This window comes from Colossoma macropomum, unplaced genomic scaffold, assembly GCF_904425465.1.
Source record: "Colossoma macropomum unplaced genomic scaffold, Colossoma_macropomum, whole genome shotgun sequence".
Classification (NCBI taxonomy): Eukaryota; Metazoa; Chordata; class Actinopteri; order Characiformes; family Serrasalmidae; genus Colossoma; species Colossoma macropomum.
Genome location: NW_023494787.1, coordinates 5,472,387 through 5,499,864, shown reverse-complemented (window position 1 = coordinate 5,499,864; position 27,478 = coordinate 5,472,387). Strand labels below are relative to the sequence as shown.

General features: G+C 39.6%; 1 protein-coding gene across 1 annotated transcript in view; it reads right to left on the bottom strand.

Annotated features, from left to right (window-relative positions):
• The window catches only part of glcci1a (glucocorticoid induced 1a), an 83,745-nt gene that overhangs the window by 27,475 nt on the left and 28,792 nt on the right, over positions 1 to 27,478 (bottom strand). The window contains exon 2 of the mRNA XM_036565950.1: positions 15,976 to 16,127. Coding sequence (XP_036421843.1) covers positions 15,976 to 16,127 — 152 coding nt within the window. The remainder of the gene's footprint in view (positions 1 to 15,975; positions 16,128 to 27,478) is intronic.

Below are 27,478 nucleotides of genomic sequence, written 5' to 3'. Positions count from 1 at the left end.
TCCATTCTGAGCATCACATTAAGGTCACATGGCCACAAATCGGATACGTATCCGATCTAGGACCACAAATTAAAGGTTACGTTCACATTACCAGGCTGAAGTGGCACAAATCTGATTTTTTGCCCTGATATGACTCAGATCTGATGTTTTCAGGGCTGTGTGGACACAAATCTGATCTTTTCAAATCCGACCTGAGTCACTTTCATGCGACCTTAATGTGACGCTCAGATCGAAATTCATGTGCTTTTTCTCCACTGCGCCATCATTCAGCGTTACCATGGCAGCAGCGCTGAGCAGAAGTTAAAGCCTGTAAACGGTGGAAAAGCAGATCATCTCACCTTTTTCTCCTTCGTCTCGCTCTAATAATGAAGCTGAGAGCTGATCAGAGTTAATTATCTTCTCAGCGAAGCTCGTTCTGCTCGTTAGTTTGTGCTGATGATGCAGTGATTCATTCACGTGACGTTACTGAGTAGGATGTGTCATTTCAGGACGGCGGTTCGTCACATTAATGACAGATTTGAGTCACTTACCTAAACGAGTGTGAACCATCCTGTCAGAGAGATCAGACTGTAACGTGAACATAGCCAAAGTGGCTCAGGTCGGATTTGAAAAGATCAGATTTGTGTCCACACAGCTCTGAAAACATCAGATCTGAGTCACATTAGGGCAAAAAATCGGATTTGTGCCACTTCAGCCTGGTAATGTGAACAGAGCCTTTATGTATGAATGTCACACACACAGATTCATCAAGCAGGTCCAGCTTGATGTTTAGGTCTCGAATGCAAAATTAACTGTATACTGATGAAGATGTGATGAGAATAGTAGATAATCCACTCACTCATCTTCAGAAGATGCGTCCTTCACCAAGTTTTGACTGAGTTCTCTTTGAATTCTCTTCAATTCAATTCACTTGCAATGACAGGCAGAACCCATAATATGTTCTTGGGTGCAATTACATATTTCCACCAGAGAGGTCCCCAAATCCCCAAAACGTATATATATATATAGCTTTATATATATAGCTTTAAAAAACAGATATAGTAACTAAACCTTGCATCTCTGAGATGGTAACCTAATACGAGACGCATAAAAAAAGTCCTTAACTTTAATGTATGTTAATGCCAAGACACTATGTGTCCAGAAGTATCCAGACAGCCACTGTAATGAGTGAATTCAGATACTTTCACTTGCACCAACTGCTGACATGTTCACACAACTTCTACAATCTCCACAGAAAAACATGAGCCTAAGGTCATCATGCCCAATGCCAAGCATGGGCTAGAGGGGTATAAAGCCCCCCAGCACTGGGCTGTTCCAACATCTAATGCAAAGCCTTCCCAGAAGAGTAGAGGCTGTTACTGCAGAAAAGGGGCACAAACTCACTATTAATGTCCTTCATTTCAGAAGAAAGCTAGGAGAAGCAGGTGTCTACAAACTTTGGACATTTGTAAGTTATTCCATTATTAGGGGTCCATTCATCGAGAAATATTTACACAATGAAAATGAGGCTGTTGTTTGTGTGGTCCTCAGATTTCTTTTTGCTTTCTTTGCTCTATTTCGTTTCTTTCTTCTGAGCTATAATATGGAGCTACAAACGAGTAGTCAGTTAATGTACTTAGAAATTTGGTGTCTTTTACTCTCGACAGTCTAAATTTAGTCTTATTCTGCGCCTGGATCACAGCTCTGGCTCTGAGTGTCTGTAGAACACAGCACTTGAAGCCATTACCATGAAACACTCTCACTTTAGCAGCTGATATTCTGCAATCCTGAACAACTGCCAGCGCAGCGAGGCCTGAATAAGACATCCATTCACTTTATTTTTATCTCGTGTCTGCTTCTACTGACAACTGGAAAAGCTGAACATCTAGTATTTAACCCAGTGTACTACTGAATTTCCAGTGAATACCTCAAACTAATGTCTAAACCAGGGGTCGGCAACCTAAATGTTAATAAGAGCCATTTTGTCCTTTCAAACCACTTTGGGACCCACAACAATTTATGTCCATTTTACCATCTTGGCTGTAAATATGTCTCACTATGTGCTGATGTACTAGTGCAGAAAAAAAAATATATAATATAAACAAAAACGCAGATTTACTTTGCTCTGCTTTAAATTTTAGCTCAGCTATAGCCACTTTTCTCGCATCTCCAGCAGGAAACTTTTCCTCAATAGTAGAACAGTTTCTTGTAAAATGTCTCTAAACGTGCAACTTTTTATGAGGCTGAAGTCGCTTCTCATTCGCCAGCTTCTTGTTCGAATTTCCCAGTTCCACTGTAAATGGTGCCTGAGGCGCCAGAATGTAACAGCTGCACCATTTAAGGTGGAACGGGACTTCAACTTCACGACTCTTTTGTGTTTGACATTTTCTCGTTGCAGATTAAACGTATCAGGAGATCAGCTGGACTGATTATACATGCAAATAAGACCATTCATCTCCAAATTATCAATATTCATCTTAAATCTCTCACTTTTTGGTTAACTAACTAGCTAGGCAAGACTCGTCATTGCTATGGTGACCAGCAGTCTGCGCTGATCTTCAGGGTTAAAGGGTGAATTAGCAGTTCTACATTAACTCCAGAGTTTAAGACCATTTATTGCTAAACTATGTTGAACGATCAGCAGAGCTTTATTTTACTGTAAAGGAGGATTATTTTATTATTACCTACTAATCTAATTCTGCTGTGGAGCCGCAACAGGGCAGTAAAAGAACCGCATGTTGCCGACCCCTGAGCTAAACAGACAGACCACTTGCTCAATGGTCAGGGGTGGCGTTAGAGGGATTGTGTAGAAGTCAGAGCCACACAATATTCAGTTTGTTAATAGTTCTCGTAATACTGTTTTTTGCAATACTTCCATTGCAGAAGGCTCTAATAACCAAATGAGCTCTCGAACCAACCGCAGCAGCCCTTATTTGCTCTAATTTGACCCTGTGACAAAATAAAACAAAGCATTTATTTCCAATAATTCAGTTACATGGTTTTCATCATGTGGACGCAGAGCCTGACCATGAAAATCACGCCATTCCCACAGAATAAACAGATTCCTATTTACATCACCGACATCCAGCGAGAGCAACAGTGTCTGCATGTTCCAACCAATGAGTGTATGTTTCTTATATACAGTCAGTGGTTCAGCTCCTCTGTGATTGCTGCTGGTTGATTTATCCATGGTTCTTCCACAAGCACTGTCCAGTTTAGTCTGCTGAAGATGCTAACAATTGCTTTAAAAGCCATTTAAGAACTGTATTTGAACAACAATTACAGATTCTATCAGAGCAATAGACAGCGCACTTCAGCTGGGCTTCAGCCTGCACTGCTATGGATGGGCTGAACTGAAATGTGTTAAAAAAAAAAAAAAATTAGTTCTGTTATTAATTCAGCATGTTTGTCAGCTCTAGTAGCGACAATCACATAAACAGTATTTCGCCCGTTTTGTGAAGCCCTAATGAAACTCTTCCGAGGGACAGGCATTAGATACAATCTTAATTAAGAAGCAGTAAGGCAGGCAGTGTGGGGTAGATATGCAGATGTGTATGGGGGTAAATTTACTCTGTTTGTGTGTGTGTGTTAGCAGAGCCGAGCCTGTGTGGCTTCGGTTTCTGTGTGCAGCAGTGAAAACAGGATGCACGAGGTCATGTGAGATGTCTCAGATTGACTCTTCCACTGGTCTCACAACCCGGGAGTTCAAGTGGAACCAGGCTTCTTAAAGCAACATCAGAAATAACACAGCCGGAGCCCGAAAAAAGAAAAGTATACAGCATTTCTAGCTAGAATAACAGACGGCGGTGAGAGTTTACCGACAGTCTAGACTGACATTCAGAAGCCCGGAATCACTCATCATTAATATTTGGGTCTCACATTGTTCAGACAGACTCCTATAGATTATCTACAGACGCTCAAATTACTAACTAACTATTTGATGAATTCGGCCGATTCTCAACAGTGTTAAGGTTAGGATCAGAACCAGGATTAGAGTTAGAATTAGGTTTTGGCTTTAGGTGTAATTTGTCTCCTTAGGACACTTATGTGGTTCTTTGTACCATAAATATTTACATGTAATATAATTAATTTTAACATGACCATTTCCCAACTTCTCTTTAGGCATTACAATTAAACAGGCTGGTTTTGTTACTGTGCCTTCAAGACAGATATATGTAAATGATTTTTTTCGGACTGTACTGTGTCTCATTAAAAAAATCTCCTTGTAACTTCAGAGCGATTTGGCGGGGCTACGCTGCTGTAGTCTGAATAAGTGGATATATGTAAATGTGTTGGTTTTCAAGACATCACAAAAACATGATGGACTATGGACCGTACGGGCTAAGCTGCAAACAGCGCGATTTTACAATATTTACACATTACATTACACTCATTTCGAAAAAGAGAGAAAAAGTAGGCGTCCAGGATATGAGTCATTTAAAGTTAGAGGCAAAACGAAAGTGAACTTAATAGAGATTTAGCTGCAAGTTAAGCTCAAGATAAGCTCTACAAAGCATATACAGTGGGCCAAATAATGCATGTGATTTTGCATACAGTAATAAATAAAACAGGGAGCACTTGAAATATATTAAACTAGACACCAATATTTGGTCATTGTCAGACCAACACAGTAACTTCACAGGAGAAGGGAAAAAAACGTACAACATGATTTTCTTGCAAGTAATTGTGGAGTATTTCTATCGGGCCATTCATCACTGGTCTTTTCCCAAAAGTGAAATATTTTTGCCATTTGTTCAATATTTCAAGTAGGTTAAGAACAACAAGTTATTAAATGCTAAATAATTTACTGTAATTTCTTATTTACCTTATATTTTCATAAAGTGATTTAATCACCACTTTTAAAATACAAAATATTCTGAATGATAATTTCATAGTTAACACTTAACAGTATTCATTTTATATACATATATATATATATATATATATATATATATATATACACATATATATATATATACATATACATACATATACATATATATATATATACATATACATACATATACATATATATATATACATATACATATATATATATATATATATATATATATATATATATATATATATATATATATACATATATATACATATACATATATGTGTGTCCCTGGCTTGTACAGATATATTAAAAAACATGTTAGGGTTACAATTTATTAATATTTTAAAATAAAACATTAAGTTATTTTAACAGTTACACCTTCTTGATCCATCAATTTAGCAATATTGGTTTATAGATCAATTATCTAGAATTCCAAGTACCACAGAAGAGCTCGTCCTCACAGTCATGTGTAAAGGCTGAGGCCATATTTTGAAGAAAAAAAAAACACATTTTTCTGCAATTTTAACTGCAATAATCTATACATGATGATGAAATATATGATTTAAAGAAAAATAAACAAAAGCCAAATAAATATTATAAAATATATAATGAAAGTTGTTGTCCCCAGGAGTCGTGTCACTGGTGTTACTGCATAACAAAAAATCTCTTATTTTGAAATAAAAATCACACTGATGACATCACTTGACTTCCTTTTACCTGTTTTCTGAGGATCTATGAAGAAAAGCACATGGTGAGTCCACTGTGTCTTTCAGTTATCAGAGATTTTCTCATTTAGCTCATGATTTCATATGAAGCTCTTAGCTGAAGTCACTGGTGTGACCGACTTTATTCTGAGGTAATTGTGAAAAAATAGAACACAAATGGTTTAAATGACATATTTTAGTGGATATTCCATGATTGACAACATGTGGTTTGATGCTCTGTATTTTTTGTAAAAAGCATTATTAAAAATGTCTCTGGTGTTTCCTTTCTTATGTGAAACACCAATGAGGATTGATAATATACACACACACACTCTTATAAATTCCAATAATTGCTGTCTGGCTACTTTTCTTCCATGTTTTGATTTATGTCATGAGACACTGAATTTTATAACGCTGGGTTGCGTCACGACACTTTCTGGGGCGGAATAAAACAGCACATTATAACAACTGGCTTAGCAGCTTAGTGTATGTCACACTGACATAATGCTGATGTGACAAAGTTAAACCTTTCAGATGGTAAAATGAAACTCACTTTACGTAACGGCCACACAAAATTCCCACTTTTGTTTAACTGGTCTGACCTGGCTAGGTCAGCTATGTCATATTACCAGTGTTATGTCACTGTGACGTACACTGAGCTACAAAGTGTGACATTTCACCCCACAGAGTGTCACGACTACCTAATGTCAGAAAATGACATGTGACACAGATGTTACGTCAACTTGACACTAAAATTGTCAAATGCAACCGTTGACAAATGCTACGTATTATTAACGTTCATGTATGTTTATGTCAGCTGTCATAAAATGCTTATGCAGGTGTCATGTAGCCTTATGAACACTGTCCTTTAATAAAGTGCCAGCATTTCATTATTACTTCGTCCTCAATGCTATCGTCTTTCTATTTAGAAATTTCAGAATTCTAGACATGCAGTCGAACGCAAAAGTCTGAGTGCTCCTGGTCAAATTACATTATGTTGCACTTTTAATTCTAAAGCACAAATACAGTTTATCAGTTAAATGTAATGTATTAGTTAAAAAAAATAAAATAAGATGCTCTGTGCAAAAGTAATTTAATATTTGACTTTTTTCTAATATGCTAAACTCAGTAAATAAAGAGAAATTGTGCACTAAAAATACATATAAATATTATACTTAATATTTATGTGTGTTCTCTATAGAGGATGTGTCAACATCTTTTCATTTAGAAAATCAACAAAATACGTCATTTGACCGAGAGGTGTTCAAACTTTAGCACGCGACTGTATTTAAAATGTATTAGTTTGATTTTACGGCTATAAAGGTCCTCAGGACTCACATCACAGAATCATTTCATGATCATTTTATGTAGCATATCTGTAGCATATCGCTGTTGTGGGAAGAAAACCTCGTATCTCCATTTTTGTCGTTTTTCAGTTTTTGACATAACTTGAAAATACCTCCTGCCCTTTACATCGTATGTAAATGCCATCATGAATGGACTAAAAGAAGTGACCTAATATGATCTGGAAAAAAGTCTGGTTCCATTGACTTACATTAAAGGTAAACTAGTTTTTTCCTTCTCCTGTAAAGTTACCATTTTGGAGATGCGAGGTTCTCTTCTGACAACAGCGACACAAAGTTTTATACTTAATGAATGTATAATAGAAGAAGCATTTCACACAATAAACCACAGACATTTGAGCACGCGGTTTTTACATAACTGCACGCAGTCACTCCCCTAAAACCACCTGCTTATGAGCCGAGAGCCCATGCAGAAACATGTGCTGCTGAAAATGGACATGCTCAGACATGTTCAGCTGAACAATGGTGAGTTCCGATCGGGCTGGACCGAGAAAGATCCACAACAGCCGTCAGATGGCACGCAATACGAGACGGAGAGGAAATAAAGAATAAGGAATCCCAGCAGCCGACCCTCTGTCCAAACAGTCCAGTTCATCTGACACCCAGAGTCCGCAGAACAGGAGCAAATGCACTGAGAGCCACAATCAGGGCTTTGTGAGACCAGCAGGCAGCGTCTGGTTAATGTGTGCCGAGGGCAAAAAGGTCAATGCCTTGAGAAAACAGCGCACTCCTGCAGGTGCTAAATCTCACCCTGACAGAGGCAACAGGTGGTAAGTGGAATTGTGGGAGTGTGCTAATCTGTAACCAGGGACACACCTGGAGGCAGGTGGGGGTGAACCACCTTCTCAGTAAAGTCAGCACCTGCCCACATCTGACCTGCATAGATTTAGTCATTTAACCCTTTAAGGCCAACGCCAAACAGCCATTTCACATGCTCTGCTCCGTTAAGGGGAATTCCACCAATTTTTCCGAAATTTCTGCATAATTCAATGGTTAATATGTAAACAAAGTCATTTAGAGTGGTTTGGAAAAAAGATGGTAAAAGTTTAAATCTTATTTTAGTTATTACATTAAAAGTGTTCTGAATACACTGCCTGATGCCTGAGACACTGTTTTATGATGGTTGTGAAGTAAAATTTTTGATAAAAATGTAATTTTAAAACACATTAGTGGCAGAAAGGTCAGAAATGTACATGTAGGTCACTGTATGACTAAACAGTGCCCAAAGAAAACTTCACTAATATTGCATCGTTACCAAATTACATACAAAATCAGAGAAGCTGTGTAGGTTCACTGGTGGTTTAGGATAATAAATAAAATGGGTTTTATTTTCAGCGTAAACACTGCGACCCCTGGTTCCTATCACCACCACTGTAAGGAAATCTGCCAACCGGCCAACAAGGACATGCACACAGGTGGCAGCAGATTTACATTTTATTTAAATGTAATTTTTTTATATTTGGGCTGCTGGGTTAATCTGGTTAAAGCAACAGTCTGTGTTTGTGTGTGGTGTCTGCTTCTTCATACTGGTGTTGGAGCTACAAGGCTAGCTTAGCCAACAAGTTACAGAAGTTCCCACACTTGTTTAAAATCTCTTAACAGACTTGCTTAAGAGGTTTGACACTATCACATACACCGATCAGGCATAACATTAGGACCACCTCCTTGGACCATGGACCCTCACAGAGCAGGTATTATTTGGGTGGTGGATCATTCTCAGCACTGCAGTAACACTGACGTGGTGGTGGTGTGTTAGTGTGTGTTGTGCTGGTACGAGTGGATCAGACACAGCAGTGCTGCTGGAGTTTTTAAACACCTCAGTGTTGCTGCTGGACTGAGAATAGTCCATCAACCAAAAATATCCAGCCAACAGCGTCCTGTGACCACTGATGAAGGACTAGAGGATGACCAACACAGACTGTGCAGCAGCAGATGAGCTATCGTCTCTGACTTTACATCTACACGGTGGACTGACAAGGTAGGAGTGTCTAATAGAGTGGACAGTGAGTGGACACAGTGTTTAAAAACTGCAGCACTGCTGTGTCTGATCCACTCAGACCAGCACAACACACACTAACACACCACCACCACGTCAGTGTTACTGCAGTGCTGAGAATGATCCACCACCCAAATAGTACCTGCTCTGTGAGGGTCCATGGGGGTCCTGACCACTGAAGAACAGGGTAAAAGGGGGCTAACAAAGTATCAGAGAAACAGATGGACTACAGTCTGTAACTGTAGAACTACAAAGTGCACCTATATAGTAAGTGGAGCTGATAAAATGGACAGTCAGCATAGAAACAAGGAGGTGGTCAGAATGTTATGCCTGTCTCTATAAAAATGAGGGCCAAACAGCAGAACACTTGTTCTCAAAATCAACCTTAAAAGCAATAATAATTTAGTTTTATAATTAATCTTTTTAAGTTACTGAAGATCAGAATATATTCATCAGGCAGCAGCTGTGTATTAACAGTGTAAATCACTGATAATGTCAATGAACTGCAAACATCTGTAACATCAAATTCACACCCGAAGCGACTGAGCGTCCAGTCCACACCGCCTCCGACTCTACAGGAGGGAATATCACCTTTTCTTTCCTCCTTTTCTTTTCTGGTTAAACAGTTTTACAGCAGGTTAATCAACCTCAAAGCAAAGACAGATAATAAGATCTGTTTACTGTGACGAAATCAAAATCACACGTTTTAAAGTCTTCTCCGCACAGCGTTAGTACAGTTAGTACAGCAGCTGCTCACAATTTATTATTTTAATAATATTTATATTAATAATAGAAATGTTATTTTCTTATTTATTTTAAATTTAGTTCAGAACACTCTAGAAACTGGAAGCATGTGACTTGACCGGATCTCTATGCAGCCTACCAAGCTGTACTCAAATAAGAATTACTACACTTGCATAATGATGACATATTGAGGTGCATAATGATGATTCTGTGACATATTTAGGTACTTCAGATTGTGTGACATATGTAGGTACTACTCCAGATTCTGTGACATATTTAGGTACTACTCCCAGTTCAGCAGGCCTGGTACTAGGTACTAATGTGGCATATGTAGGTACTTCTCCAGATTATGTGACATATTTAGGTACTACTCCAGATTATGTGACATATGTAGGTACTACTCCAGATTCTGTGACATATGTAGGTACTACTCCAGATTCTGTGACATATTTAGGTACTACTCCAGATTCTGTGACATATTTAGGTACTACTCCAGATTCTGTGACATATTTAGGTACTACTCCAGATTATGTGACATATGTAGGTACTACTCCAGATTCTGTGACATATTTAGGTACTACTCCAGATTCTGTGACATATGTAGGTACTACTCCAGATTATGTGACATATGTAGGTACTACTCCAGATTATGTGACATATGTAGGTACTACTCCAGATTCTGTGACATATTTAGGTACTACTCCAGATTATGTGACATATGTAGGTACTACTCCAGATTCTGTGACATATTTAGGTACTACTCCAGATTATGTGACATATGTAGGTACTACTCCAGATTCTGTGACATATTTAGGTACTACTCCAGATTCTGTGACATATTTAGGTACTACTCCCAGTTCAGCAGACCTGGTACTAGGTACTAATGTGGCATATGTAGGTACTTCTCCAGATTATGTGACATATTTAGGTACTACTCCAGATTCTGTGACATATTTAGGTACTACTCCAGATTCTGTGACATATTTAGGTACTACTCCAGATTCTGTGACATATTTAGGTACTACTCCCAGTTCAGCAGACCTGGTACTAGGTACTAATGTGGCATATGTAGGTACTTCTCCAGATTATGTGACATATTTAGGTACTACTCCAGATTCTGTGACATATTTAGGTACTACTCCTAGTTCAGCAGACCTGGTACTAGGTACTAATGTGGCATATGTAGGTACTTCTCCAGATTCTGTGACATATTTAGGTACTACTCCAGATTCTGTGACATATTTAGGTACTACTCCCAGTTCAGCAGACCTGGTACTAGGTACTAATGTGGCATATGTAGGTACTTCTCCAGATTCTGTGACATATTTAGGTACTACTCCCAGTTCAGCAGACCTGGTACTAGGTACTAATGTGGCATATGTAGGTACTTCTCCAGATTATGTGACATATTTAGGTACTACTCCAGATTCTGTGACATATTTAGGTACTACTCCTAGTTCAGCAGGCCTGGTACTAGGTACTAATGTGACATATGTAGGTACTACTCCAGATTCTGTGACATATGTAGGTACTACTCCAGATTATGTGACATATGTAGGTACTACTCCAGATTCTGTGACATATTTAGGTACTACTCCAGATTGTGTGACATATTTAGGTACTACTCCCAGTTCAGCAGGCCTGGTACTAGGTACTAATGTGGCATATGTAGGTACTTCTCCAGATTCTGTGACATATTTAGGTAAAACTTGGCTTGCAGTTTGCACAGTGCTAACTGGAGGGGTGTAATCTTCCATTCCATTATTAGCCTTGCAGCTCCAGTGCAAAACTAAAGACGCAAACTTCAGTTACCAAACATGTCTTGGCTGATTAACTACATCTGGAGGACATTTTCATTTTGCCCCGCAATTAGCAATTTAAATGTAGATTTCTCCAGAATCCTCAGTTTTCATTGTATAGCTGACCAGTGGTGGTAGGACAGTCCTATTCTATACTTGACCATGACAACATGCGGTCAGTTACTGAAACGACTGAAGTCTGTCTCAGACTGGCTGAACATAATGGCTTTCAGCTTAGACTGTTTGCTACAAGGAACATATTGTATGTTTCTGATATGTGAGGAAACATATTCCTATTAATCTTTAAAAGTTTGGTACGGCGATAAGAAAACCAAAGTCTAGGTGAATTTAACACCATACAAATACACTCACTGGTCACTTTACTATGACCACCTATGTTGTATCTACATTTATTTTCCATTTTACCAGGTCCACTTACCACATAAGAGCACTTTACAGCTCTACAATTACAGACTGTAGCCCACCGACACAATTCCCCTTTACTCCGCTCATTGATGGAGCCCCACAGGACCCCCACAGAGCAGGTACTATTTGGGTGGTGGGTCATTCTCAGCACTGCAGTAACACTGATGTGGTGGTGGTGTGTTAGTGTGTGTTGCGCCGGTACGAGTGGATCAGACACAGCAGTGCTGCTGGAGTTTTTAAACACTGTGTCCACTCACCGTCCACTCTATTAGACACTCCTACCTTGTCAGTCCACCTTGTAGATGTAAAGTCAGAGACGATAGCTCATCTGCTGCTGCACAGTTTGTGTTGGCCATTCTCTAGTCCTTCATCAGTGGTCACAGGACGCTGCCCACAGGACGCTGTCAGTTGGTGGACTATTCTCAGTCCAGCAGTGACACTGAGGTGTTTAAAAACTCCAGCAGCACTGCTGTGTCTGATCCACTCAGACCAGCACAACACACACTAACACACCACCACCACGTCAGTGTTACTACAGTGCTGAGAATGATCCACCACCTAAATAATACCTGCTCTACGGTGGTCCTGTGGGGGTCCTGACCATTGAAGAACAGGGTAAATATACAGAGAAATGGATCGACTGACTACAGAGTGCACCCATACGGTAGGTGGACCTGATGAAATGGACAACGAGTGTAAAGTGGCCTCTGAATGTATCTGAAAGCATAAAGCCAGCAACCTACATTCTCAGTCACACCCTACTGATTCGCTCTCTGTGAGCTGGAGTGTCATGGCAGAATGAACACGGCTGGATCACATGGCATCATATTGAGTCTCTCTTTGTGTACTTTGATGAATGCAGGATGTCAGTGGCTCAAGTTCAGGATATCGGCACAATGTAGGGCATCTGGACTAACCACTCCAGACATCAGTACTGCCACACTGTCTATGCAGACACTAGATACTGTGTCTCCTAGTTAAAACAAGGAGCGCACCAATATTGAATTTCTGGGCTGATAACAATAACTGATAATACCTCGCTGGTGTCGATATGACTCACAGATAATTAAAAAAAAAATCAGCATTTTAAAATAAATTCATACCGTAATTACCAGCCATGACACAGAAAAATCATATTTGACAACTACTGTAAACATTTAGATTATTTAACGTAAATATTTTACACTACTTATCAGACAAACACTCTTATCCAGAGCCATTTACACTCAGAAATAAAGGTAGTGGACTGTCACTGGGTCGGTACCCTCAAGGGTACATCTCAGTACCTTTAGACTCCACACACCCCGTCTCGTCTCCAGGCTTTTATTTGATTGCTCTGTTTTAAAACATGAATGAATAGGTACAAATACGAACTTTTCACCTGGGAAAACTTATTTACGGTACACAACTGGACCTTAAAACCACTGCTGTACCTCTGAGGGAACATTTACACTGTTTGTACCTTAATAAACGAAAAATGTACCTTCACAGAGCTTTTATTTCTAACAGTGTAGAAAGGGAGGTGACTGTAATAGTAAGAGTTTTTCCCCAGTGAGTCTTATTTAGGCTAAAGCTGTGGGATTTCTGCCTGTATGTTACAATACACAAAATTCAAGATTCGATTTTATGTGATATGGTGGAGCCCTGTGATGGACTGACGACCTGTCCAGGGTGTTTCCTTCCTTTCGCCCAATGACTGCTGGGACAGGCTCCAGCACCCCCCACGGCACAGAAGGATAAGTAGCTTAGAAAGTGTGTGGGTGTGTGTCTGATATGGAGGATACGGCAAAAATAAGTGCTTCAAAAAGTGCCTGCACAGACTACTTTGGCTCACACAAATAAAAGTTCTTAAACTTTGCCTGCATCACAGAAAAAAGCCCTGTCATTTGAACGTGGCTGCATAAACAGCATAAACCCCGCCCCCTCTCTCTGCTCTGAACCATGGTTCACCACTGAACCATCTGGATGCACCACCACTAGTATTCACCACTGACTGATCTGTACAAAAGTCTCTTATGATAAAAGAGAGACTCTTGCAGGAGAGCGAGGAGCATTGTGGCCAAACAGTTATATTTGGATACACGTTTTCATGCTCTTGCTGGACAAGGAATCAAACTTGTAAGATCTGTGTGCCGGACTGTGGTGTTGTCCACTATGCTCCATTTGAGACGAGTTGAAAAGAACAGAAATGCTCAGCACTACTGACTAAAAATACACTACTGAATTATCAGCTGTAACTATTAGCTGTGGTTGAGGTACTCGGCCATTAACAATAACTAAACTGGTCAATTTATCAGTGAGTAATATACTGGCTGCGGACACCCCCTCCCCAAAACAGAGGTCCAGTAGTCACTTCTAAGTGATGAATGGGATTAGCAGGGGCATAAAAATTCACAAAATTTATACTTCGGTTCGACATGATTGAGTTCAGTTTTTCTTGCATTAACTGTCATCTATCAATGCTGTAATGTTGCTGCCCCTCAGAACCAGCGCTCACTGTAATGGCGTCACAAACTAGAAGCTAATAAACAGTAATTAGGATTATTACTTTACCATAATTTTGACTCGGTTTAGAATAAGAATAGAGCAGAATCAGATTTTTGTGCCTTGGAACACAATTCAGGTCTGAAAGGATTTAGGCTACGTTCACATTACCAGGTTGAAGTGGCACAAATCTGATTTTTTGCCCTAATGTGACTCAGATCTGATGTTTTCAGGGCTGTGTGGACATTTTTTCAACTCCGATCTGAGCCACTTTAACATGTGGTCCCAGATCAGATACGTATCCGACTCGTGGCCATGCGACCTTAATGTGAAGCTCAGATCTGAATTCATGTGCTTTCTTTCCCCACTGCGCCATCATTCAGCGTTACCATGGCAGCAGCGCCGAACAGAAGTTAAAGCCTGTAAACGGTGGAAAAGCAGCTCATCTCACCTTTTTCTCCTTCGTCTCGCTCTAATAATGAAGCTGAGAGCTGATCAGAGTTAATTATCTTCTCAGCGAAGCTCGTTCTGCTCGTTAGTTTGTGCTGATGATGCAGTGATTCATTCACGTGACGTTACTGAGTAGGATGAGCTCATGCGGGTCATTTCAGGACGCCGGTTCGTCACATTAATGACAGATTTTAATCACTTAACGAGTGTGAACCATTATGTTATTATTACAGGATGGCATTAGTCCGGAGCCCTGCCCTTGGGTTGGTTGGTTTATGTATGTATGTACGTACACCGACCAGGCATAACATTCTGACCACCTCCTTGTTTCTACGCTCATTGTCCATTTTATCAGCTCCACTTACTATATAGGTGCACTTTGTAGTTCTACAGTTACAGACTGTAGTCCATCTGTTTCTCTGATACTTTGTTACCCTTTTACCCTGTTCTTCAGTGGTCAGGACCCCCATGGACCCTCACAAAGCAGGTACTGTTTGGGTGGTGGATCATTCTCAGCACTGCAGTAACACTAATGTGGTGGTGGTGTGTTGCGCTGGTACGAGTGGATCAGACACAGCAGTGCTGCTTGTTTCTTATTTTGCCAGCTCAAATAAAGATTACAGAGGCTTTTTAGTATAAAATGCGATGTTTGTTATTCACAGACGTCAATGTTTTCCTCTCTAGAGATTCAGTTTCTGGTAGATATCGGCAAAAATGCTGGATGGGATATCAGAGGGGGAAAAAAGGGAATCATCCAATCCTGAAACAGCATTTACTCACACTGCGTAAAGTGACGTTAGCTGTGTATTTCTTTTTGTGGGGTTAACAGAGCGACTAAGTCGCTTCAGCATCCTAGATTACTTTTAGATTCTCATCAATAAAAATGTCTCAATTTAAAAGTTGATAGTTTCTAAAGAAAGAAATATCTGATCAGTACTGAAGGTTTCAGAAAAGAAAATGGTGCCATCTCTGCTGCTGACTGCTGAGGAATATCCTCAAACGCTGTGTCTAAGTAGGACACGCACAGTAAACAATTCCCAGAGAGGAGAATGTAGGTGAGTGTCAATCACTGGTTGCCCAACGTTGGCAAACACACATGAAAAGACAGGCCTCTGAGATACGGTACGAAGATTACGCGCCTGCGGATAAGCTCAGCGTTTACAGGCAGGCTGTGCGGTGCGCTTACCTGCGTGGACTTGTCTTTCATACACGAGGGGTAGTGCACGTGGGGGTCGCGCGGCCACTGGCCGGTCAGGTAGGGCCCGGTGATCGCACCCAGAGAAGAAGTCCGTCTGATTGAGCCTGCACTCCGCACCTGCTGGGCCTTCGACCTTTCAACTGCCACACGCAGAGAGAAAAAAAGAGAAAGCAGAGAGAACAGGTGGGAGGGGAAGAAAGGTAGAAAAAAAAAAAAAGGAGTGAGCCGACACGTCTGCTAGAGCAATACAGTAAAGAACACACAACACCACTTTAACGTTTTATTGGGTTTAAGCTGTGCCGTCGTTACTACAGTGCGGTTAATTGTTAATCCCACAGGTGCCGTCGCTATCTACACGTCACAAATGCACTCGATGGTGATGGATGGCATCACAAAATGCCCGAATAAGGACGAGAGCAGGACGGGACACTAGATGAACTTGCTCTGACAAACGTTTGCACTAAATCAAAAATAGAAAACCGTTCATTTCCGTATGTTCAGTATTAGTGACAGCAATTCTATCCATTTTTGCTACTTAACCTCTTATTCTCCAGGGTATATTTTGGTTTGTCCATCTGAATTTCCATGACCAAATCATAAGGCAAATTATTCAGTAACTGCATGAAATAAATGTACATTTTTATTTTATTTATTTATTTATTTTTTTTGTAAAAGTTCCCCTCAAATTAACAGAACATGTGTTTTATGATCACACATATTGCTATATGCTTACAATTTACTGCTGAAAGCCAAAAATCTTAGACGCTCTTTGTTTTATTTTATTAAAATAATTTTTACAGAGCAGATCACTGAAGAGACGCCATCTGTTTATAGTTTATAGCCCAGATTTGTGGAAAAATGGGTTGACTTTCACTTTCTATTTGACTGGATAGAAGACAGTTACAGCTCTCATACGACCCCCACCTTTTGAATGTAGCTTATGAGATACGAAAATTATGAAGAATACGACGAAGTGCGTTTTGGAACCACCGGTGGTCTCAAGGAGTTAAAAGGTCAAATGTTTGCTTTTTTTAATTAACAGTATTTGAATACCCCAAACACATACTATTTCACATTGTTATTAATAACTAAAAATATGAAAAACTCAAGGTTAAACACTCGTTTATGGCATCTTAACATAAGAGTTGACCCGTACCTGAGAGTTCAGTTGGCTTACAGAACAATAACCGACAGAATCAGACATGTTTGTCATCTTCTTGTTATTCAGTTATGAAGCTGGATGATTGAAATGTCCACAAAGCTGCACAAAAGTGATTACATTTGTCTCCCAATCTGCTTTCTTTTAATGTTTAAAGTTAGTCCATGTCCTGAATCAGCCCGGACACGTTGTCTGGCTTTTTTTTTCTTTTTTTTAACCCGTGGTCATGTTTGTTAAACGGCTAAAGCCATCCTGCAGCCTTTGATGCATTTTGATGTTGTGATTATATTATTATTATTATTATTTTTAAAACAGAAAAGACAATGAATTGCTACAGTAACAGCAGCCTTTAGGCTACTTCACACGGTTTTATCATTTTAACAAAAATTGCTTTGGGTCATTCTACAGAAACGTCCATTTTTGTGTCCCTAGTGTTTACAGTTATATTACACTTCAAACACATGTTAGGGTTACAATTTATTTAGATTTTAAAATAAAACAATATGTTAGTTTAACAATGACACCTTCTTGAGCTTCAATTCAGTAATATTGGTTTTTAAATCAATTATCTAGAATTCCAAGCACCACAGAAGAGCTCATCCTCACAGTCATGTGTGAAGGCTGAGGCCACATTTTGAAGAAAAAAAAAAGTTTTTCTGCCATTTTAACTGCAATAATCTATACATGATGATGGAATATATAAATTAAGTGACATAAAGAAAACAAATGCCAAATAAATATTATAAAATATATAATGAAAGTCCCCAGGAGTCGTGTCACTGGTGTGACCGCATAACAAAAAAACTCTCATTTTGAAATAAAAATCACACTGATGACATCACAATTTCCTTTTACCTGTTTTCTGAGTATCTATGAAGAAAAGCACATGGTGAGTCCACTGAGTCTTTCAGTTATCAGAGATTTTCTCATTTAGCTCATGATTTCATATGAAGCTTTTAGCTGAAGTCACTGGTGTGACCGACTTTATTCTGAGGTAACTGTGAAAAAAATGAACGCAAATGGATTAAATTACATATTTTAGTGGATATTCCATGACTGACAGCATAGGGTTTGATGTTCTGTAGCAGTTATTTTGCAAAATCGTTCGTAATGGTGTTACCTTTATTATGTGTAACACCAATGACGATTGGTAACACCAGTGACTCCTATGGAGAGACAGAAAAGTGGACGTTTCTGTAGAATAACTCATTTAAAGGCAGTAAACTTGCAATTTATTGAACCAGCAGCAAAATCAACCAAACCTTAGCAAGTCAGCCGCTGTCAGAGAACCAAGTTTCGGATCAGAAAGCTTGTTTATTTTCTCCAGTTTAGGCAGGTACAGCAGTCAGTGAGGTGTTACCACATAACCTGCTATGCTGAAATGGGTTACTGGGAAAAGGTGCTCAGTCTGTCAGCATGAAGAGCAGCCTGTGATCCATATTTACTACTCCTTGTTTCTGTATGGATGGAAACCTGATCTCGATTTTAACGTTGCTCTATGCTGATTAGCTGCGCTTCGTACTATCTGCCATGTGTGATCCATATCTGGTGTGCGGTTGCCTTTTGGACAGCTAAGAAAATGCTTTGAAACTATTAATGTCAGCAGCAAGGATGTCATTAAAGACTATATGACATTAAAATAAATTAAATATAAACCAAAAAAGAGGAAAACATAACATGGATTTATAGTTTTCAGTAAAGCTACACATATCGCTGCGAACAAAACCTCTTACCTCCAAAATGGTAACTTTACAGGAGAAGGAAAAAACATACTTTACTTTTAATGTAAGTCAATGGAACCAGACGTCTTTTCAAGTAATTCTGGGTCATGTCTTTTGGTCCATTCATCATTAAAATTATGCACAATGTAAAAGGGCAGCAGACATTTTCAAACTATGGCAAAAACCGAAAAACGACAGAAATGGAGATACAAGGTTTTGTTCCGACAGCAGTGATATGTTGGTTAAAACAGTCAGCAGTGCACCATATTTTAGCATTTACACTGTGCAGCTTTAAGGAAGGATATTTTAGATAAACTAGGTTTTGGATGGTAACTGTGAATTGCTGGACCTCCTCGAGGAGAGTGTTTTGGACAAATGCATGTTTACCACCCAGATCAACATTTCGCTGTTGTCGGAATAAAACCTTGTATCTCCAAAACGGTAACTTTACAGGAGAAGGAAAAAACCTACTTTACTTTTAATGTAAGTCAATGGAACCAGACGTTTTTCCAAGTCATTTTGAGACGTTTCTTTTGGTCCATTCATCATGAAATTTACATACAATGTAAAGGACAACAGGCATTTTCAATTTACGTCAAAAACTGAAAAACGACAAAAATGGAGATACGAGGTTTTGTTCCAATAGCAGCGATATTTTCTCGGCCGAAGACTTTTGTTTAGCACTGTATATGTGACAAATTTACCACAGTACACTGAAAGTTTACTCTTTTGTTAAAAATTACAATAATAATAATAATGATAACTTAAGGTTCTAACTGTGACTGTGCTTTTTATTGTTATAAAGACAACAACAACAACAACAACAACAACACTATAGACTCTACACTCTACAGGGAGAACAGAAATGGTCCAGCATGTCTATGCAGACCCTGGCTAAACACAGCCTCACCCTACACCACTACAGTTCACCTCCAGAACCGACCCAAAAGTACCTGGGACACATCCCTCATCTCTCAGAGACTCGGGGTGGAAGTGGGTCAGGGCTGTGCGTGCTCTCAGCCAACGGCAGCCCAAACATGGAGCCTGCCTTTCCACCGTGGAAACGACAATATTTACACCCCTGCGCTCAACCGCGGAGCTGCGCACACAGAGCAGGAGCCGGATCACCTTTATGGCTCTCCACGCTCGGCCGCAGGTATCTGTGTAAACAGGGCCGCTGAAAGAAAGAGACGCTTGGCTCTTCATGAAGAGCGAAGGCCCTGCGAGGCAAACAGTGCTGCGCCCTCGAGCCAGAGCCGGCCGAACAGGGCCGCATTCCACCTTCACCGCAAAACAACCGCCACACAAACACGGCCTGTCAGCTCTCCACTGCCTTTCCTTTAACACTCCCCCGACACAGTGTGTCCTTAACTAATCGCTACTGTGATATCAGCCTTTGCAAAACCGATATCACTGAAGGCTACAATGCGCAAACGAGCCGTGAGATTTTTGTGTTTTGATGAATCAAGGCATTCAAGTAACCCAACAGAAGTAATTACTGTGGTAGAAGTAATGTATTTGATACTGTAAGCATACTGTAATTGCAATATGTAACTATATTCTACATATTCTATGTTGAATGCATCATTCAGCCCTAGTGAGTTGAAACAGAATATAATTGTTAACTTGATATATCAAGTTAAAGTCAACCTGAAATTAAATTTGACTCATTCTTAGCTTGTTAGTTGTTGTCTGTTGTCCCTATTTACCATGATCCATCATATTATATTCTTTACAGCACAAAATTCTTGTTTTTATTGTCATCTTCTATCAAAACAAAAGAGTTTTGCCCTCTAAAACGTTTTCCTGATGGTTATGTCAATATTAACCAATAACATCGTGTTTCATCTGTTCCTCCCACCATCCCCACCTATCACAGTGACTCACTCATAAATACATCACATTTCAGTTACAGCATGGAAGTGAAAGAATGTGTTATGCTTTCCCCATCACAGTGACTTTAACCACACTGACCTACTGCCTTACAGCACTGTTTAATGAATGAATACATGAATAAATGAATGAATGAATGAATACCTTTGGCAATAAATGTGTATCTGCTTGTAAACTCATCATATAATCATTAGAATAAAAAACGAATAATAAAAGTAAAAGTCCATCACATTGATTTGTTCTAAGACACCTAAAAAATTAATAATTTAATTTACTTTAATATTCTATGTACAGATTATCCAAAGCAGGTATTGGATAGTAACGATGAATGATACTGGGCTGCTGTGAGGACCTTGGGAATGGTTAAACCACCAAATACATAGAATCACTACTCATTATTTGGTTAAGTAGGTAGGTCCTTGGCAGCTGGAACAACACTATGGTGGAGTGGGTAGGAATGTAGATATTTACCAGAATAGAGTCACTAAAGTTTTGTAAATATACACAATTTTCTTCAGGGTGATTTTTCAGTTTTCAGTCGTCTTTCTTGTGTTATGTTATGGTTACATGGTCTACTTTTTTACTCTTGTGTTTGTATGACTTGTATTGTTAATTGTCACCGCACCACTTTTGTTATGTATGATATGTCTACTGGACCCCAGGAAGAACAGCGGCTATCACAATAGCAGCTAATGGGGATCCTAAAAGTAAACAAAAAATAAACAAATAAACAAATTTGTATGTAAGTAATAGAAGATCTTGGTAGAAGATCACAAGAAAACAAGAACTTTGTGTTGTAAATGACATTATGTGATGAATTGTGCTAAACAGGGACAACGAGCAGGAACCAATGAGAAAAAAGGTGAAATTTTGATGTCAGGTTGACTTTCCCTTGATATATCAACAACAATGTAACAATATAACAACAATGTATTCTGTTAAGTAGTGGGTACAAAATAACACTGGTTATGATATTGTTACTTATTTCAGTTACAGAATTAAATACATTATTATGACCAAAGTAATTTACTTTTGTGGGCTTACATGAACGCTTTGATTCGTCAAAACACCCGCAAAAGTGCTCACACTGCACTGCGATTGGTTGGAGAGCTAATTTGCATATTGCAGTCTTTAAATTCAAACATAACAGCATTTTTTTCTGAGTACATAAATGTTTAACACTTATTTTTTTATTCCATCAGGTGCCTTTTGCCACAACACACACACACACACACACACACACACACACACATATATGTACACACACACACACACACACACACACACACATATGTACACACACACACACACACACACACACACATATATGTACACACACACACACACAAACATGTTTGTCTTGCTATACATATAAGGACGTCCATAGGCTTCTATTGTTACTGTAGCTAAATAATACTACACCTAAACCTAAACCTAAATTTAACCTCAGTATCCAAAAGGCAATTTTTCTGCTCTTTTAGTTTTCAAATAAAAAAAGTAATTGTAGTGAAAACAACACATGCTCAGGTGAGGACCAGCAAAATGTCCTCATTTCAGCAAAAATTTCATATAGTCCTGTCATAGCGAGGACATAGGGTCCTCACAAGTATAGCACAACAAGAACACACACACACACTTGTACAGTAGCCAATGCCTCCTGATGGATTTATTTCACATTTCTTAGTTTAACCACAAACCTTAAGCCAAAAGTCAAGCCTGTCCACTAAGAGGGGAGGTGGAGATGTGAGGGACATTTCTTATTGGACAGTCCTCACGTTTAAGTCATCCAGCTCATGAGAAATCCTGCTTTGTGAGATGCTCCCTCTGGAGCAGCTGAAGCTTGAGACTAAATAATGCTTTTGTTTTGGCCCTGCACACGTCTGCACATCTGACGGTGGTTTAGCACAGCGGGCTGTTTTAGGGTCTACACCCTCTCTCTTCTCAGACGGTCGCTAAGTGCTTTGCAACTTGCAGGCCCACCGCAATTACCTTATCGCCATCGCGTTTCTGTGGTGTGAACTCTGCATCACAGAACATAAATCATAGGATGAGAGCACAGCTGGAGCTCAAAGGGGACAGTGAGACTTAACTCATTCTCTATCTCAACCACAGTCTAACATTCTGTGTGTGGCCAATCTGAACTGCACTGTCTCAGTATTCTGCCTAAGGAGTCTCTATTAGATATTCGATATATCATATATACAAAAAAGTGCCACGAAGGGTTCTATGAACTTTTGGTTCCCTAACGAATGACGTTCATAATTGAGATGTATGAGAACCTTTGAAAGGTTTAAATTACGCCTGTCACAATTACATAATCACCCATTTGCAACTGGTTAACTTAAAGTGAAGGTCTGCATTTGCAAACAGTGCTACATTCTACACTGATCAGGCATAACATCCTTGTTTCTATGCTCATTGTCCATTTTATCAGCTCCACTTACTATATAGGTGCACTTTGTAGTTCTACAGTTACAGACTGTAGTCCATCTGTTTCTCTGATACTTTGTTAGCCCCCTTTTACCCTGTTCTTCAGTGGTCAGGACCCCCATGGACCCTCACAGAGCAGGTACTATTTGGGTGGTGGGTCATTCTCCGCACTGCAGTAACACTGACGTGGTGGTGGTGTGTTAGTGTGTGTTGTGCTGGTCTGAGTGGATCAGACACAGCAGTGCTGCTGGAGTTTTTAAACACTGTGTCCACTCACTGTCCACTCTATTAGACACTCCTACCTTGTCAGTCCACCTTGTAGATGTAAAGTCAGAGACGATAGCTCATCTGCTGCTGCACAGTTTGTGTCGGTCATCCTCTAGTCCTTCATCAGTGGTCACAGGACACTGTTGGCTGGATATTTTTGTTTGGTGGACTTTTCTCAGTCCAGCAGCGACACTGAGGTGTTTAAAAACTCCAGCAGCACTGCTGTGTCTGATCCACTCATACCAGCACAACACACACTAACACACCACCACCACGTCAGTGTTACTGCAGTGCTGAGAATGATCCACCACCCAAACAGTACCTGCTCTGTGAGGGTCCATGGGGGTCCTGAACACTGAAGAACAGGGTAAAAGGGGGCTAACAAAGTATCAGAGAAACAGATGGACTACAGTCTGTAACTGTAGAACTACAAAGTGCACCTATATAGTAAGTGGAGCTGATAAAATGGACAAAAATTCTAAGTTTTAAAGGTTAATAAATTGACACAGCGATGGGTGACTAAATGCTGCTGTCCTGTTGCTTGGCAACAACACAGACTTAAAACGAAACTACATTTCTTGGCAGAATAATGGTTTATTTTGATTATTATTCATGATAAATTATATATTACATATAATCAAAATTGTGCTTTTTCTCATTTTATATCATCTTCACTTTTATGAAAGTAATAAGAAGTTTGTGGCCACAGTTTTTATCACAGGTAAGGAAGATGTACTGCTCTTCACATCGTGCCTTACTCACAATAAAATCACTGTACGGCCTCTCGTGGCTTGTTCCTTTACTGTGACCCAAGTAGGTGTTCGGAATCCTAAAAACACCCAAGACGAACTCAAGAAGGAGTTCAGCCATGTAATTTTTTCACAATGGCCATAAAATATTGTCAATTTGCCCAACCCTGTGGTCAGTGCATCAAATACTGCACTCTGAAATGCTCTCAACAATTCCACAGTTATAAACGCTGTAAATTATGGCCAACAATACAGGCTTAGTTAGCACATTCAGCAGCCAGGGATCCCACTCATACGGAGCCAATATCACAATGACATCAAGACTCCATCTGTAGCACCAACACTACATTTTCACTTCCATAGCATGCGTTTGTAAAGTCAAATACAGCCAAATAAAGTCAATAATTTCCAAATAAAGTCAATAATTTCCAAATAAAGCCAATAATTTCCAAATGTCCTGCAGAATGCTGGGTTCGAGGGCCAATCGCAGCAGGTTCAAGACTCAACTGAACAGAAGAACTGAAGAGAACTGAAGAAAAACAGCTAAAATCTCAAAGGTGAACAAGTGACCTTATGAGGCAGCATGGAAAATGGAGCGCTGCCATGACCGCAAGCAGAGCGATTTGGAGCAAATACAGAGGATTATGGGTGTGTTTTTGGAGGACAATTTTAGCCTCAGCCTTTTTGATGAATCCAATCTTTGTCTAAAATGCTAATGTAGCTAACAGATCATGAGTAACGCTACTTGAGAACCAGTGAGAAGCTCTAACAGCTTTTACTGGTGATTTATATTCATCATTAGCAGTTGTAGGTCGTATCACCACTGCACTACCCGCTCACCACGTCTTAGAAAGGGGTTCCACTGATCTTTTGTTTACTTCAACTGTTCAGATGTAAACAAGGTCATTCAGAGAGGTGTGATGAGATAAACACCAATCCTTGTTTCTACGCTCATTGTCCATTTTATTGTGTTGCGCTGGTCTGAGTGGATCAGACACAGCAGTGCTGCTGGAGTTTTTAAACACCTCAGTGTCGCTGCTGGACTGAGAATAGTCCACCAACCAAAAATATCCAGCTAACAGCGTCCTGTGGGCAGCGTCCTGTGACCACTGATGAAGGACTAGAGGATGACCAACACAAACTGTGCAGCAGCAGATGAGCTATCGTCTCTGACTTTACATCTACAAGGTGGACTGACAAGGTAGGAGTGTCTAATAGAGTGGACAGTGAGTGGACACAGTGTTTAAAAACTCCAGCAGCACTGCTGTGTCTGATCCACTCAGACCAGCACAACACACACTAACACACCACCACCATGTCAGTGTTACTGCAGTGTGGAGAATGACCCACCACCCAAATAGTGCCTGCTCTGTGAGGGTCCGTGGGGGTCAAAATGGGCTGTTTGCTCAGTTTAGAGTTATTTTGAATGAAACAGCTTTATTTGAAATCATCCGCAGACAGAGCTGTCAGTAGAGGCTGCGTTTCCACAGCATATCAATCAGACCGAGCATTTTTGTCCAGTAAGCACATAAACTGTAGGCTTCGTCCACATGATGGTCTATTCAAACGTACCGTGTGAGTCACCAAAAAACAAGATTTCAAAAATAGCGTAGTTTATACCAGGGGTGTCCAAAATTTTTCAAAGAGGGCCAGATCGTACTGCGTCAAAATACCTGAGGACCAAACTATTATTCACAAATGATCCAAATATTAAGTTTTCAAAATATCAGCACATAGAAACTGAGCTTTCCGTGAGCTGCTGTGTTTCCTATCACTGCAGAAAAGATTCCTGAGGCTTCTTTCATTGTTGGATTGTTCATTCAGAGCAGTTTGGATTGATAAACAATTATAATAAATACATTCAATTGTTTAAGAGTAACAATACAATGTCTGATGTATTTATCATATTCATATTCATTTGTTTACACGTTGAAAAATATACTTTGTGCGACAAACTAAACAAAAATGTATAGATTTTTGGTTTTGTTAGATAAACTTCTTTACATATCAAATGTAAAAGGGTTAATATTTACTGAACGACTGAATTTGCTCTTCTCAGAGTTTAGTTTGAGCTTCATGTCTGTAGTGTTGACTAAATGTAGTTCAGTAAATGAAGCTGCAGGTCTGGTCAGCTGCCACCATCAGGTGAAAGGGAGAACTGCAACATACCGGCTGGCAGGCCACTTACAATACACTGCAAAACAGAAGCCGGGGGCCAATTAAAATCTCTCTGTGGGCCGCATTTAGCCCTGGGGCCGGACTTTGGAGACCGCTGGTTTATACCCATTATGAGATTAACTTATTACTGTTGTTATTACACTATTGTTATTATTTTTTTTACATTATTACATTTTTACTCATGTTTGAGAGTTTTTGCTAAAACTCTTCAGATGTCTGGTTCCCATCATCACCACTGTGAACGATTCTGACTCCAGAACGGAGCATTTCATTCCAAACCACTCTGAATGGCTTTGTTTACATCTTGTCAAAGCATACATTTTTTAAAAATTGATGGAATTCCCTTTTTATAAATATTTATAAATAATAAATATATAAATATTTATTGTATAATCAGTGTAGTACATTATCTCCTTCATGCTAGCAGGAAGAACATGCCATAAAGCTCCACATCTCTCCTTTAACAACACTGTTAATAAAAATAAAATTCATTTTCTCGTCCCTTGATTTACTGGGCTTTTCACCACTCGCACTCAGGAAACTGCTACAGGACACTTCCTGAAAGCAGACACTGTTTGGACAAAAGTGGAAGATGACAAAACTAGATTCAGGTGAAAGGGAGAGATGGTGTAAAGCAGACCTTTAGTGGAAAAAGTGCATCAATTCTGGCTCTCCCTGAATAATACCAGACCCACCAGTTCATTCAAGACGTTGCGGTGATAAACATGAGCTGACAGAGTCTGTAAATTAACAGCACGTGCTGCAGCACACGTTAAACCCGCCGTAAGAGTTCCAACGGGCCTGTCCTGTAACATGACATGCTCAGGTCTCCAATCAGACAGGGCTGAAAGCTGAGATTAACAGCCATCCAGATGTGCAACAGCCCTTCAGAACACTTCACAGAAAGCTCTTCAAGAAAGCTGAACACCGTCACAAGTGTCAATAGAGCTTCTTCAACATGACTGCAGATTATATGATATAAATACACGGATCAGGCATAACATTATGACCATTATGACCTTGTTTCTACGCTCATTGTCCATTTTATCAGCTCCACTTACTATATAGGTGCACTTTGTAGTTCTACAGTTACA